The following is a 15283-nucleotide window of genomic DNA, read 5'->3' as shown; positions in this document are numbered from 1 at the left end:
TTAGCATGTCACAGGGCCCTCGTCCCCTGCTCGGTCCAGGCCTGTCAGCTCTCAGGTGCACGTCCCGCCACCCAGCCAGCTCCACTGTCCACACAAGTTGTGTCTTTGGGTACTTTCGTTTCATTTTCCTGGGTCATTTCCTCTTGTATTCTCTGTTGTCTTCTGTGGCTCTGATTTTGGGTTTTTCTTGGTGGGTCACTGAGCCCCCACAGCTGCGGCTGTGTTGGTTCATCACTGCTGCTACCTCTCGTTTCTACGCCGGCCACTGGGCCTCTGCCTACATGGAATTGGGGCCGCAGGTCATTTCTCTTTGGTGCTCAGAGCCGAGGAAGGAGGTGTAAGTTCAGGAGGAGGGTGTGAGGGTGCCTTTTGTTTTCTTCTCTTGGCGTTAATTCCTGCATTTGTTGTGTTGTGGTGGCAGTGTGGCCGGCGCTGTCTCTCCTCTGTGCCGTCTATTGGGTGCCTGGCTGGGTGTTTAAAGAGCTGCCCTGGGCAGGGAGGAGCCCTGTGCTTGCTCCGGCCCGGCCTCCCATATCCACGGGGTCGTCTGTTGCTGACTTGTGATTCACCTTCGCTCACTGTGTCCTGTGGCCTCTCGGGCACAGAGCATCCTGTCTGCTCTGCAGCGCTGGCTGCCTCTTCCTCCAGCAGTGGAGATGTTCTCCCACCTGGCCTGCCTTGAGTTTTTTGTTTGTTTGATTTTTATGTCTTTATTGATTTGAGAGAGAGGGAGAGAGAGAGAGAGAAACATCAACGATGAGAGTCATTGATCGGCTGCCTCCTGCACACCCTCAACCAGGGATCGAGCCCACAACCCGGGCCTGTGCCCTGACCGGGAATCGAACCACCATCTCCTGGATCCTAAGTTGACACTCAACTGCTGAACCACGCTGGCCGGGCCTGCCTTGCGTTTTGTCTGCGGGTTTCCTTGATGTTTGCCATGTTCTTCCTCCCACCGGCCACCCTACCCCTGCTGCTGTGCTGTCAGGTGGCGGACGTGGCTTCCCACCCATCCACCCAGGTCTCCGCAAATGGAGCAGGAGGGTGCGGCTGCCTTGGGCCGTGGGGCTGCTCCTCAGATTAACCTCCTGAGCCACACCTGTGGGCCCGTGGAAGCCGTGGCTCCCGTGTGCCCATCCTCTGTGTCCCTGTGCCCTCCCGAGGTGCTGGGAGGAGACAGGAGGCGGGGCTGGTGCAGGAAGCAGATTCCCAGTGTGAGTGCTGCAGGGAGGGGCTGGAAGAATTTGGAGGAAGGTGGAGGAAGAGACAGCCACGGCTGCGGGAGTCCTTCCCTCAGAGGAACAAGTTGCGTGTGTCCAGGCGGAGAGCCACCTGGTGAGTCCGGGAGGTCGCCCCCACACGAGTGTCCTGCTCTCCGGGAATCGAGTGGTGGCTCTCCAGGGAAACGTCGGTCAAGACGTGAACTCGCGTGACACTCGCGCCAGCTGAGACGTTAGGTAGTCAAGGAACCCTTAGTCTTGCCGCTCGATGACGGTGGCCCCCACCGAGGGGTGGCTGCCGTGCAGCACTGCGCGTGTTGGACGTGTGCTCACCGGCAGGGCCCTCCCCGGGAGGCCGTGGGCCTGCATCGCCCCAGGTGTCAGGCCTGTCACCCTCCCACCCGTGGGTGCCGTTTCCTCTGGCTCTCCCCCTTCTGCTCTCTGTCTCTGTCCGCACCCGCCCCTTTTCAGGGTGGGCACGGCCTCCTGACCCTCCGGTCCTGGCCGAGGGCGTTCGGGTTGTTTCTAGGTGGAACTGTTGAGCTGAGCGCTGTGGATGCTCCTTACAGTCTTGTGGGGACAGCGTGTCCTTCCCCTGGGTGAGGGCTGAGGAGAGGCGCCTGCTCGTCACGGGGCCGCCCTGCCCTCCTGGGGGAGCCACGTGCTCGCTCACCATCCTGGGGCCTTTGCTGAAGTCTCGTTCAGGTCTTTCACCCACTTTCACTGGGCGCGTTTCCTTACTAAGGAGTTTTGAGTTCACGTCTCGTGAACACAAGTCCTGCGTCGGGCGTGTGATCTGCGTTGAGTCTGTGCAGCGTCTGTTTTGTGGATTCTGCTTCAGCGTCAGCTCTGAGAAGTCTCTGCCTCGTCCCTCCCTCGTCTCGGGTGGTTTGTCCTGGGAGCTGCTGGTTTCAGGTTTCGTGTCAGCTTCACATCAGGCGTGAGGCGCAGGCCGCCCGGGACGTGGGTGCCTGTGTGGCCAGGGCACCTGGTGGCTCTTTCATCCTCAGCAGCTTAATTAGTGGAGGGAACGCCCTTTGCGGCCGGTGGGCATGTTTCTCTACACAGAAGTGGGTCCCCTGCGTCCTGCCGGCTGACGGGGTGTGGACTGTGTCCCCAGGCTCCGTCGAGGACGCCACGGCCGGCGTGTTTGGCGAGGAGGATGCGGAGGACGAGGAGCTGGAGGCCGCCGCCAGCCACCTGAACAAGGACTTCTACCGGGAGCTGCTTGGCGGTGGCGTTCCCGGCAGCGCGGAGGCTGTGGGCAGCCCCAGCGGGAGTGGCAGGCCCCCCGCCCTGGAGTCCTTGCTCGGGCCCCTGCCCACAGCGGCGAGCCTGGGCATCTCAGACTCCATCCGAGAGTGCATCTCCTCGCAGAGCCAGGAGTCCAGTGAGCGCGGGGCGGGGCGGGGCAGGGCGGGGCCGGAAGGGGTTCCAGGTTTGGGTGGGTTTGGTTGGGCTTGGGCCGTCCCTCCCGGTCTCTGGGAGGCAGAGGCACCACCAGCCACATGCAGGGCTGTGAGCAGGCAGCGACCCCATTGTGTGCCAACCCCAGATGCCAGCAGGCGCCACTGTTTCTGGGACCCTTGTCTGCTGTCCTGCTGGCTCAGGTTGTGGCCACGGGCACCTTCTTGCCTCCGTGTGACCCAGGAGGCACTGTGGACAGGCATCCCGCATGCAAGCCTTAGCTGAGAAGTCACGGCCGTGTGTCATGCATGGTCCCTGCCCGGGGACAGACTGTCTCCCTGCCCACCCTTTTGCATTGTCTAACCCAGTGGGGAAACACTGGCTGAGGGTACGATCTCCATGGTCAGACAGACAAGTTCAGGCAGGTCCTGCAAAGTGCAGGGCAGAGGCCACATACCGAGGCCCTGGGGCAGCAGGGGCACTGTGACCCTGGAGCAGAAAGAGGCTGTCCTGGCCAGAGCTGAGGGAGCATGGAGTGCCCGGGGGCCCTTGCAGGGCCTCGGTGGGGAGCATCCTGACGGCCTGCTGTGGGCAGACAACAGTGGGGCTCAGCAGAGGACATCAGGTGTCGAGGGGCAGCAGGCAGCGGGGGCCACCTTGATTTGAGTATTGCAGATGGTGCTCTTGACCCAACTGGGGCAGGAAGGGGTGGCTGACAGGTTTTAGGGATGTTCTGAGAACAGTCGGAGGGCTCCCTGAGGCCCCCTCTCAGATTGCTGAGCAGAGAACTGGCCGACTGCCCTCTCCCAATCTGGAAGCTTCTCCGACAGGACGCACAGGACAGGTGGGGTGTGCCCTGTAGCCCCGTGTGGCATCCTGCTTCCTCTGCCTAGCATGGGGTCTTCGCACGTGCTAGAGCCGTGCCAGCTTGCTGGAGGCGAGGAAGCCGAGTCCTGAGAGCCTGGGGGTGTTGAACTTGTTGACCAAAAGCTGTGCTTTTCTCTAGAAGACGCTTCTGGGGATGGCGAGCTGGACCTCAGTGGCATCGATGACCTGGAGATTGACAGGGTGAGTGCAGGCTCTGCGCCCTCCAGGGCTGGCAGGAGATGCATTTCCTGGGATCTGCCTGCAGGGTCTGTGGCTGTGATGCAGATGTCAGGCCCGCTGGGATCCTGTGTGCCTGCACAGCCCCAGACCCCTGTCCCAGGTCGTGTGTGTGCAGGGGTCCCTCAGCAGGCAAGGTCTGTCCCTGCTCTTAGGATGTAGCACTGAAGCCCACCCGTTAGCTCCGACATTGGCCTCCCAAGCCCTCAGTCTGCTGTCTTGTCAGGACCTCTGTCCCTGTATCTGGTGGCCCAGCTCTTGTGCCCGGAGGGCTGTGAGCTGTTCAGAGGGGTGGGTGGGAGTGCCATGGAAAGGTGTCCCCGGCAGGCTCCTGAGGATGAGCCATTTGTGGGGTTGCACATTCACCATCCTTGGCCAGAGACCCACCCCCGACCAGTTACACGGGTGGGAGGCATGCTTGTGGCCAGGACCAAGCATGCCTCTGAGCGTGATGCTGTGCTCTGCCCAGTACATCCTGAACGAGGCAGAAGCCCGTGTGAAGGCCGAGCTGTGGATGCGGGAGAATGCCGAGTACCTGCGGGAGCAGAGGGGTAAGCGCCGCTCCCCTGCCTGGGCACCCAGCGTGTGGGGCCCTCGCTGACCCAGCTGCTTGTTGGCCTTTCAGAGAAGGAAGCCCGGATTGCCAAGGAGAAGGAGCTGGGCATCTACAAGGAGCAGAAGGTAGGGCAGTTGCTGCCGTGGACCAGCCTGTCCCTCCTGTGACCTGGTGGGGCTGGCGCGGGTGGTGGGTCTGTGTGCTCCAGTGGGGAAAGCCCCAGGCAGGCTGCTGAGACTCAGGACCTGTGCCAAGGGCCCTGTCCCCTCTGTGGCCTGGCAAAGCCTGCTCTCGCCGCCTGTCCTGCTGGTGGTCACAGTGCCGTGGCTCAGCAGCTGGTGTGTGGTGATACCTGACTGGGAGCCACTTTGGGGAGTGGTCGGGCCTGTAACTGAGACAGAGAAGAGACAGGAGCTTACGTGCAGCAGGCTGGGTGGGGGATGGCAACAGCTGAAAGCATAGGCTCACAAACCCGTCTGGACTGAGAGGGAGGGAGGCCAGGGCTAGAGTCAGGGTTTGGGGCCCCTGGCAGCATAGTCTGTCATTTCCCCCCAAGGGGGCTGCGCAGGAGAGCTGGTGGGCTCCTGCAGGTGGTCTGCAGCTCAGTGCCCAGGTCAAAGTCCAGGGACCATACCTCCCTGCTGGGTGGCATGGCCAGAGCACAGGAAGCACCCTGCTCTGTCCTGTCTGCTTGGCCACGGGCCAGTGTGGGAGGGGGCTGTGTGGGAGCTGGGGCAGTTTGCAGTACTGGGCTAGGCTCCCTGCTGGTGTCCCGCTCGCTGGGGAGGGTGCAGTGGGGCAGGATGGGCCCAGGCTGCTTCCCCCATTCCGAGAGGAGGAGGTGGGTGTAGCCTTGGGATTGCCGGGCCCCTCCTTCCCTGAAGTCCTGGGCGGCACCTCACGGGCCCAGGGGTGCCGACTGCCAGCCTGCAGGAGGTGTCACTTGTGTGTTTCCCTCGAGCCCAAGAAGTCCTGCAAGCGCCGGGAGCCGATCCAGGCCAGCACGGCCGGGGAGGCCATCGAGAAGATGCTGGAGCAGAAGCGGATCTCCAGCAAGATCAACTACAGCGTGCTGCGGGACCTGGACAGCAAGGGTGGCGGTGCGCACAGGCAGGACACGCGGCCCGAGGACAGGGCCGGCGCCAGGAAGCTGCCGCGGAGGAAAAAGCCGGCTGGCAGGAGTGGGGCCGACCCTGTGGCCAGTATGGGGAAAAGGTACTGTGCCAGGTGGGTGGGGCCAGGGCAGGAGCCCCTGTGCTAGGGGTCGTGTCGGTGACAGCATGGCATCCACTGCCCCAGCCGGCTCAAATCCGCATGCAGGGCTGGGGCCCGGGTGGGTGCAGCTGTCATTGGAGCCCCTCCGGCTCCTAGCAGAGTGTGATTCAGCGTCTCCCAGCTGTGCCTGGAGGGAAGGGGTTCAGGGCTACCACATAGGCTCTGCCCCGCATCCACCCTGCCTCCCGCCACCAGCCCTGGGGTGTGGGGTTCCTGGGCTTGGAGGGGAGCCTGTCTCCTCTCAGGTGGGGGTCCTGCTGTGCCCCTGGGTGGGTTAGCAGTGTTGAGGAGCTTTGGTGTGTGTCCTCTCGGTCCCCTGCAGGTAACAGTGGGGAAAGCCCTGGCTTTGTGTTTGGAGGGTTTGGGGGAGGGTGAGCAGGCCCAGTGGAAGGGGTGCTGTTAGCAGAAGTTGGGGTGCCCCCTGCTGTGGTCCTGGGGGGCATGGGTGAAGGGGGCAACTAAAGCTGTTTGGCTGGGAGGAAAGGGGCAGACTTGGGCCCTGGAGTGCTCCTCCCCCTCCCCTCCCTGCTCTGCTTCCCCTCACCCCTCCTCCTGTGCTTTCTTTCAGGTTGAGGCCAATGGTATCCACACAGCCAGCTAAGAAGGCAGCCCTGGGAGAGGTACATTGTGTGGACATAGCGAGGGGCGGGGACCCCAGAGAGTCCTGTCTGAGTGAGGAACGGGGAGGACAGCCCCTGGTGGGATGGAGCACGAGCCACACTGCTGTGCGTAGCAGCAGGAGTCCTGAGGCCCAGATGCCAGGGAAGTGTCCTGGGACTGGGCCTGGGGCCTGAGAGCCTGAGTCCTCCACACAGGGCATGGGGAGCGGAGCTCTGCCCCTCCAGCCCTGCCCCTGGCCAGCCTGCAGGTGATATCTCCTGGGGCCATTCGGGGAGAGCCTCTGGGCAGCGAGGCCAAGGTCCCGGGGTCCAGCCTGGTTGTGCCGGCAGTCCCTCCTTGGATGGTGGCCTCATCTGGGGACTGGGCCCTCCCGGGCCATGGCTCAGGGGTCTTCACTCCTTGTCCTCAGGGTCTGGTTCAGCCAAAAGCAGGGAGGGAGGGTCTCCAGGTGTCCCAATGTAGCTGCAGGTGCAGGCTCTGGAGTGGGGGCAGGTCAGGGTCACGGGGTGGCCAGGGAGCCTTGTTCCGTACCCTGTCCCAGAGCCTGTCCCCCCTCACTTGCAGGCCCTGCTCCCGAGCCCTGCCCCCCTGGGGTCTGAGCCGGTGAGGCCCTCAGCGGTCGTGGTGGAGAGTGGCCCTGTGTCCTACCACCCCGAGGAGGACCCCGACGAGGACCCCGACGAGGAGGACGGGGAGCCCTGCGTCAGTGCCCTGCAGATGCTGGGTGGCAATGGTGCGGGCTCCAAGTGGCTGGTGGGCTGACGTGGGCCGGGCTTCCAGGAAAGGGCACTGTCCACCTGCCCCTAAGCTGAGGCCTGTTGGCTTCTCACCGTGTTTCACCTGGGAGGAGACCTGAGTGAAGACGCTTGGTGTATTGGCTATATGGGCTTTGAGCCCCGGTGTTTGGCCAGGTCCTGCCCACTGGGGAGACCGGGCACTGGATTGGCCAGGGGTGGCCCAGCCTACAGAAGTAGGGTTCCCACCCGCAGTGCAGCACACCTCACATGGGTACTTGACCCTGAGCCAGGCCCCCACTGCCCACATGCGAGGCCATCGGCCCCCAAGACCTGCGGAGACCGAAGTGGCCCTTTCCATCGAGGGTGGGGGGGCCTGTGTGGACAAGGCTCCCAGCTAGAGCTGGAGCCTCCAGGGAGCAAGGGAGGGGCTCCTGGGCACAGTGACTGCGCAGCGCCCCTCGGCGTCCCTAAACGGCCTTTGTGCTTTGCAGATTACGGCTGTGATGGCGACGACGATGATGGCTACTGAGGCGTGACCGCCCCTGGCAGTGTCCGTGGTGGACCCACTGGTGTCTGAGGGACCAGACAGGGTCTCTGGGCCCAAGGCCCACAGGCACGAGCACGAGACTCTTGTGACAAGAGGGCGCTGCCTGCCTGCCCCGCAGCTTGCGTCTCACAGCCACGTGTGGCGTCCGTGGCACTTGTGTGGGCACCATGTTTTGAGCAATGTATGGTGTGTGTCCATCTTGGGTGTCTGGACTGGGGCCTGCACGTGACTCAGACGTGTGTCTCGTGGCCCAAGAACCCTCCGCAGACATGGCTGTCATGTCCCCTGTGAGGAAACTGAGGCCCAGGAGGCCCAAGTGCGTGGAGGGCTGGTGGGCTCCAGGACCCTGCTCTGCCCTGGTGGAGCCGGTGCCCTGCGCCCTCCGGGTCTCGCTGTCACCGAGAAGCACTGTGTCCAGCTCCCTCTGCTGGTCCCGCACCTCCAGCTGCAGCCAGACCCAGCCTCCCTGCCGCTGCCAGGGCCCGGGGCCCACTCAGAGCTGCACTAACGAGCCCAGGGGCCGGAGCCAGGAGAGTGGCGGGCACTCATGTCTGGGCTGGCATCTGGCTCAGCATACCAGAGGGAGGGAAGGCAGGCAGGGTCCTGAGCTTGGCTGCCTGCTCTAGAGAGTTCCCACTGCCCTGAACTGCCCCAGGGCCAGGCCTTGGAACAGGAAGGCCCAGAGACTACTGTCAAGTCTTAGCTCGGGCATCACTGCTCTGGACATCCCTCAGAGGCCAGGCCGTGGCCCACCCTACTGCCCCGGAGAGGATGACCTCGGTGGCAGACCACTCCACACTGCCTGGCCCAGCACTCGCTCTCCTGGGGGGCTGGGCCCCTCCCACGATGCAGCAGAGTCTGCAGGTCAGGACTCAGAGGCCAGTTGCTGCACCCCTCGGCCTGGGAGGTGGGTGGAGGCTGGGTTCTGAGGACAGAAAGGTGTTACTCGAGCAGAAACCTCTGCGGCTGTGGCCTGTGATTCTGTGTGTGGCTCCATGGCCTGCCCCAGAGGGACATGCCCGAGGGAGGCTGGAGGGGCAGGTGGGGTGGAACACCCCATGCTGGAAGGGGAGCTCCAGGTGGCAGCCCAGCCAGGCGTGTGTGGTTGAAGCAGGAGTCGAGTCCCAGGGAGGAGGCCTGGTGAGGAGCAGCTGTGCCCTGAGGGTGAGGCGAGGAGCGCTCGGTGGCAAGGCCCCAGAGCAGTGGGACCCGCACCACAGGGACACGCGGGTGACAGGTGGTGCTGAAGCCACGTGCTGTGGTGGTGGTGACTAACGTGGCAACGGGGCAAGGCCCTAGGCGAGCAGCCAGCTGCGGGCAGGGTGCCGCTGGACTAGACAGCACCCCACGCGCAGGTCACCACTGTCACACGTGGACCCGGGGACGTCATGCAGGCCTGCGTACTGCTCCGCCCCCGCAGTGGTTTCCAGGTTGGACCTCCAAGCAGGGGCAGGGCTGATGGCACCTGATGCCACCAAGACCACCTGAGGGGCCTTTGGGAGGAGCACAGGTGCTGGGCAGAAGCCGCCCGGTGCCTTTGCCTTGGGGCTGAGCCTGTCCCCGCCGAACCCCGGCCTACCTGCTCTCAGCCCGCACCACCCCTCCGTCCAGCCTTCCCCAGACCAGGCTTCTCACCCTGCCCCTGTGCACCCTGCAGGCTGAGGCACTGCCCGCGTAGCTGCACCTCCTGCAGGCCCCTCTGTGGCTCCCTGGTGCTGAAGGGTGAGCCAAGGCTGGGGTAGGTGGGCTGGTGGCCAGGTCCGACCCAGGGGCTGCTGGGTGCAGAGGGGCCAACAGGCTGTGTCTAGGAGTGAGGGCTCTCATCACTGGCCTGGGTCTGGATGTACCACCAGGGTCAGGGTCAGCTGGGCCTGCTGTCCACTCTGCTGTTGAGGGACTTCAGCCCTGGGAGGAGTGTGGAGCACTCCCCTGCCCCTGAGGGTGGGGCCACCCTGCTTCAGAGGGGCTCTGAGGTCATGGGGGGTCAAACTCAGGAACTCGCACTGGCTATCTGTGGGCCCGCAGAGGGGACAGGGAGGGACCCAGGTCTCGACGGGGGACCGGGACAGAGAAATGGTTTACAGCTCTGCCCGCCCGCCCCACCCCATGGCCACCTGCCCACCCTCAGTGGCCACCTCGGCACAGCCTGGAGACAGGAGCAGGCACTGACCCTCTGTCCAGGCCAGTTCCCACCAGTCTTCCTGTCCCCGAGCCCCAACTGGGGTATCCTGCACCCAAGGACACCTCACTCCCCGAATAATAAAAACCACAACCCGCAGAACTGCGGGCATGTGCGAGTCCTCGGGTTGGGTCTGGGGTCTTTGTTGTTAGCACACCAAGGTCTCCAACACGCGGGATTGTCCTAGTGGGGCCTGCTCAGCTCTGCCACAGGCTGCTCTGCTTGCAGGACCCCCCCCCACATGCGCTCACTGTCCCCGCCCCAGAGCGCCCATCGTGCCCTTCCTGGGCCTCATGACCCCCTTGCCTGGCAAGACAGTGGAGACCTGGTGTGGGGAGACCCCCAGCCCCCACTGCAGGACTGGCCCCAGCTACTGCCACAGCACCCCTGGGCAGCAGGGGCACCCCAGGACCCGCTGGACTTGGGTGGGGCACTCGGCTCCTGGGGCAGTCCCTCTGCCTGTCCCTGTCCTGCCAGGACTGCTGACCTTTCTCGCAGCTTTGGGTCCCCAGGTCCCTAACCCCAGCCAAGGTGTGCCTGCCAGGGACTGACACCAGGGTCCAGCCCCCTCCTCAGCAGGACACTCCGCTGTCTCGCGCATGCGCCCTGACCCCGTGGAGGACATCTAGAGCGTCCAGTTGGTTCCCATGGGGAGAGCCCTAAGCCAGGGCCCCCAGGCAGGCAGGGTGCTGCCCAGCTCTGGCGCTGTGGCTGTGCCTGTGTGTGGCCGCCAGCTTCCAAGGCTGGTTAGCCTCCGCCTGTGTCCTACGTGCCTGGAGGGTGGGCCAGCCCCCGGGGAGGCCCGAGTCCCTGCTGGGCTGGCGAGGGGTGGAGGCTGAGGGATGGGCTCCAGGGCGTCAGGCCCCAGGCTCGACTGCCCAGACCCTTCAAAGGACAGCGGCAGGCTCTTTATGGCTTTCCTGCTGGGAGGGGGGCCTGGCTCAGGAAGCCATTGTCCCCACACAATGGGCCCTCAGGGACCTGTGAAGGCAGGGGCCCCAGACTGGGGGGATCCCGCTTGACCCTGGCCCTCCTCAGCCTTGACCCTAATCCGCCTCTGCCACAGCTCCTCTCACGCCCCACCTCCGTGACCTGCTCCCGTCTGAGGATGGGGCACCCGGGTGGGGCACCCCAAAGCCCAGGCGGGCCTGTGGGCAGGGAGGGTCAGTGCCCATGATGGGAGCAAACTGCCAAGGCCGAGACAGCTCGGCTGGAGTGCAGGAGCCACAGCCGTCCTGAGGTCAGAGGGAGAGGCCTTGTCCCTCTGGCCAGAGGCCGTGCCAGACAACGCGGGGCTGGTGTCCTTGGCAGTGAGGGACCTCTGCTCTGGTGGGACCAAGTAATCGCTTCCCCCACTCGAGGTCTGTGAATAACAGCATTGTCTGCAAGGTGCCCGCCTTGGTGGGGCCTGGGAAAATGTCTGCCTGGCACGGCGCGGGGGGCAGGGGTGTGTGGCCGCTGTGGCCCCTTCCCCCCACCCAGCCTCAGCAGCAAGGCGGAGCTCAGCCGGCAGCTGGGGGGCACGCCCTTCGGGCAGGAGGCCACGGGTCAGCAAGGGCCAGACGTGGACGGGGCCCCAGTGTCGGGGCTGCAGGCGGCCACGGGTCCCGGCCTAGGGAGGAGGGCACTGGGCCCCGGATCAGCACATATGCAAGGCGCCCCAGCCAGCTGGCCCGTGCGCACACCTACGCGCTCATGGAGACACAAGGTGTCACGGCTCCCCATGAAGCAAAGCGCCTGCTCTGAGGCCGGCACGGGGACCTGGCAGGAGGGAGCCCTGCAGGGGGTGGGTGAGCAGGGGGGATGGGGAGCCAGGCAGGGTCTGAGCAGGCTGTCGGGGGCCTGGGGGCGGTGGATGCTTGGCGGCAGGTGGGAGAGTTTGGAAAGACGAGGGGCCGCACGGTGCAAATCGAGCTCAGCAGCCTGCGGGTGGCATTCCAGGCTCCCTCGGTGCATACAGGCTGGCGGGCTCCAGGGTCTCTGAATGTTGGGGAGGGGCATGGTGGTCACATGGTGGGGGACACGGAGCCCTAAGGAGGGCCCATGCACGTGGGTGCACAGCCACCCAAGCCTCCTGCCCAGCCCTGCAGGCTCTGCAAGTGGGAGAGGCGCTCTGTCCCGGCCAGCAGGCGGCGCTGCAGGACGGCCGGGCGGCCGAGGGGAGGAGCGCCCGCAGGTTGTGTGCGCCCCTGTGGCCAGTGCCCTGAGGAGCGCCTCTTTGGGAGGGAGCACCCCCCACAGCCGGTTCCTTTGCCATGCACACCTGCCCCCAGGTGGTCGCCTGCCGCAGGGAGGGCCCTGCATGATCCGACCAAGATGAGTCTTTGGGGCCTTAGCTGCCTCCCCAACTTCAGTTCGTCCTTACCTAGGGTGACCCCAGGTGCACTGGTGAGGGTGCTGTGGGTGAGAGTGGAGGTGGGTTCGGCCGGTGGGCAGCAGACTGGGTTCCCACTGAGGGTCCAATAACGCTCAGAGACTAGTTCAGGGGAATGAGGACAACCCTCCGGGGGCCCCAGGGTGGGAGGGGTAGGCCAGAAGGCTTCTTGGAGGAGGGGGGTCCACACTGGGTCCCAAAGGAAGAGCTGGTCAGGCCACATTGGGGTGCAGAAGAGGCAGGTGGACCACCCACCTGGCGCCTGGTGTGAGAGGCGTGTGAGGTAGGGGGAGAGGGGTGAGGGCCTCAGGGTGGGAGGGGCAGGGTCCCTAGAGGTTGGGGTGTCATGCTTGTTTCAGTGTGGGGGGACAGCCAAGCCTGCTGTGCGCTCAGCTCTGGTGGGCCCTGGGCCTGGCTCCACGCTGCTGGCTGCGGGCACTTGGGGTTGGGGGGTGGACAGACAGGTGGGGGTGCTCAGCCCTGCTACCCAGGGATGAGGAAGATGCTGGTGGGTGGAGAGTGGCAGAAGGGCAGGGCTGGGGGCCCCACCAGGGCTCCTGGAAAGAGGCTCAGAGCAGCCAGCCAGGTGCAGGCTGGGTAGGGGCAGGACCCCACAGGTGTTGGTCAGGACATCCCCAGGGTGGGCTCTCGGTGAGTCACTGTGGACTTTGAGTCCCAGAGTCCAAAGCTGCTGGCCTCCCACTTCCTGTGGCCTGAGAGCAGAGCTCGGTGCCGGGCAGGGGCCTGGTAGGCCTGTATCTGCCCGTGCAGGCCCCAGTGTCCACTGAGGGTCAGGCTGTGTCCACCTGCCCAGGCCTCAGCCGGGTCATGGTTACCTGAGAGGTGGGGTGCTCACAGCTTATCGTGGGAGGGGCAGGAGGGCAGATGGCAGGGGGCACCTGGCTCCTTGGAGGGCATGACCCCAGGCCAAGGAGCAGCAATCTGGAGAGCCTTGCTAAGGGACCCTGACCCACATAGCAGCCCTTCTGCACCCAGCACCCTGCCATACCTGTGGCCACCACCCAGGGAGCCACCACTGTCAGCGAGACTGCTCACCGCCACCACCGTGCTGGTCCTGCATCACCAGGGCCATACCCAGCACCCTCCACACATCCTGTCACCTCACCCAGCCCTGGGACATCGGCAGAGTCACCACGTACGCCCTCTCTCTGCCAGGGCTGGCCTCCAGTGGCCACCTTCGCCACTGCCACCAGGTCAGGCCTGAGGGGCAGCTGGTATCGGTGCTGCCACCCAATCCTGGTGGAGGCCTTGCCCATGGCCTGGGTACACCCTCCAGCCCCCGTCTGCCCACCAGCACGCCTGGACTCGGCCCTTCTGCAAACACCCGGCTTTTCCCTGACTCCAGCCTGTGTCTGGGGAGCCCCCTCCTTCTGCAGGATCTGCCCTCCTCCCCGAGAAACTCGGCCCAAGTGTCACCTCTTCCAAGAAGCCTTCCTTGCCCATCGATTCTTCCTAGCTTGGTCAGAGCCCTCCTGGGTCCTGCAGCTCTGAATGTCCCACTGTCCTGACTCTGTGTCCTCTCTGTCCTGGGGGGAAGGGGCTTGCCCAGGACAAGGCTGCTGGCTGGTGCAGGTAGTGCTGGCAGAGCTCTGGGCTGCACAGAGGGAAACGGGGCTGCTGTGGGCGGGAGCTCCCAGTCCTCCCCAGACCCCTGGCCTGCCCGGGCCCCAGGACCGCAGTGGGCCGGGGCCACCTCACCCTGCCCGGGAGGAGAGCCTGCCTCGGTTCCCGCAGCCCAGAGGTCTTGTCCCTCTCGGCCCCACTCCGCCCAGGGGTGGGGTGCTGGCTCCTTCCAGAAGATGCTGGGACCCCCCCCAACACGTGCCCTGGCTGCAGACCTGGGTCTGCCTCGCGGAGCCTCCAGGTGACGGGTGGAGACCAGGGAGCCGCCCCCCCCCCCCCCCCCCCGCTGGGCTCGGGCCTGCGCGCACCCCGCGGCTCCTGGCTCGCGCTCCCGGGGCGCCGGGGGTCCCCAAGGTGGCGGGTCCCAAGGAAAGGGGGCCGCGGGCGGCCTCGCAGAAAGGCGGGGACCGGCGGGGCGACTCCCGGGCCGTCCTTCCCCCAAACGAGGCGCCGACGGGCCGCGCGGCACTTGGGCGCCTGGGGGGCCGGCTCCGCGCGCGGGCCTGGGGGCGCGGGGCGGGACCCGGCGGCCGGGCCGGGCCGGGGTCTTATCAGCGCGGGCAGCTGCGGCCCGTCCGTGCGCGAGCGCCCCGGCCCAATTCAATGGCCATTGTCCGCCGGCCCCTTTGTTCGGGAGGCGGCCGCTTCCTGCGGGGCCGGCGGGGGCGGGCGGCGGAAACGCTCCGAGCCCAGCGCGCCCGCCCCGTCGGGGGAGCGGCCGCCCCCCGGGGCGCCCTGGGCCGCGGCCCTCCTGGGGGGCCCCTCCTGGGAGGCCCCGGCGAGTGCCCGCCTGCCCTCTGCGCGTCCCTGGGGTCACCGGCTGCAGCGCGCTGACCGCGGCGTCGGGCGGGACTCGGCTCCGGGGAGGGAAGCGCGGCCCCCACGCGCCCCGCAGGGGAGGAGCCGCTCGGACCCGGGCTGCGCCGGAGGGGGCCGGGAACAGCCGCCGGCGCCCCCACCTCGGCCGGTCCTGCCTTGCCCCGGCCCGGGTCCTGGGCGGGGGGGCCTTAGACTCCGCAGCTTCCCCCCTGCAAAGCCCTCCCCTGACTCAACCCCCGTCCATCAAAACCACCACCAGGAGCCCTGGTTGGGCTCAGTGGTCAGAGTGGCAGCCGGCAAACTGCAGGGTCCCACCCAGTTCGGTCGCCAAGGGCACGTACCCGGGTTGGGCAGGCTCAGCCCCTGGCCCCCTCGGGCCCACCCATGTGTCTCTCTCGCATCCATGTTTCTCTCTCCTACGCCCTCTGAAAAGCAATGGGGGGGAAACGTCCTCAAAGTGAGGATTAAAAAGAAATAATAAAAATAATCTTTATCTTACCTTAAAAATACAAAACAAAAAACACCGCGTGGTGGGATTTAACAGGAGGAGTTGCCAACAAAGGGCCTGGGAGGGCTGGGGGAGCACCAAGAGGACAGCAGGGCACCCCAGAAATGAAATGTTGCAGGAGGCTGCCGCCCGAGGCCAGAGGAGCCAGGGGAGAGCTGTACCCCGCCTCCGCGGAGGCTGTATCCCGCGGGCCTGGGCTGCTGGCCCTGGCGGTCATGCCCTTTGAGCTCCTTCGCTGTGTAACACGGGTTTGTGCAGACGAAACAAGGTCTCGGAGGGAGAGCACCCAGCA

The 15283-nt window shown here is 65.6% G+C and overlaps 1 protein-coding gene across 3 annotated transcripts in view; it reads left to right on the top strand.

Moving 5' to 3' along the window:
* BRF1 (BRF1 general transcription factor IIIB subunit) overlaps positions 1-9770 on the top strand; it is a 39043-nt gene extending 29273 nt beyond the window's left edge. Inside the window, exons 11-18 of one of the 3 annotated variants that reach the window (XM_081147279.1) lie at positions 2341-2610; positions 3634-3695; positions 4201-4282; positions 4357-4412; positions 5249-5502; positions 6131-6182; positions 6748-6916; positions 7412-9770. In XM_081147279.1, coding sequence (XP_081003405.1) covers positions 2341-2610; positions 3634-3695; positions 4201-4282; positions 4357-4412; positions 5249-5502; positions 6131-6182; positions 6748-6916; positions 7412-7449 — 983 coding nt within the window. In that variant the 3' untranslated portion in view covers positions 7450-9770. The remainder of the gene's footprint in view (positions 1-2340; positions 2611-3633; positions 3696-4200; positions 4283-4356; positions 4413-5248; positions 5503-6130; positions 6183-6747; positions 6917-7411) is intronic. The other 2 variants (XM_081147281.1, XM_081147280.1) reach the window with 2 other exon arrangements.
* The last annotated feature ends 5513 nt before the right edge of the window (positions 9771-15283 follow it).

This window comes from Miniopterus schreibersii, assembly GCF_964146895.1.
Source record: "Miniopterus schreibersii genome assembly, chromosome: 1".
Lineage (NCBI taxonomy): Eukaryota > Metazoa > Chordata > Mammalia > Chiroptera > Miniopteridae > Miniopterus > Miniopterus schreibersii.
Note: the sequence above shows the minus strand (reverse complement) of the source record. Positions and strands in the feature narration are given on the sequence as shown.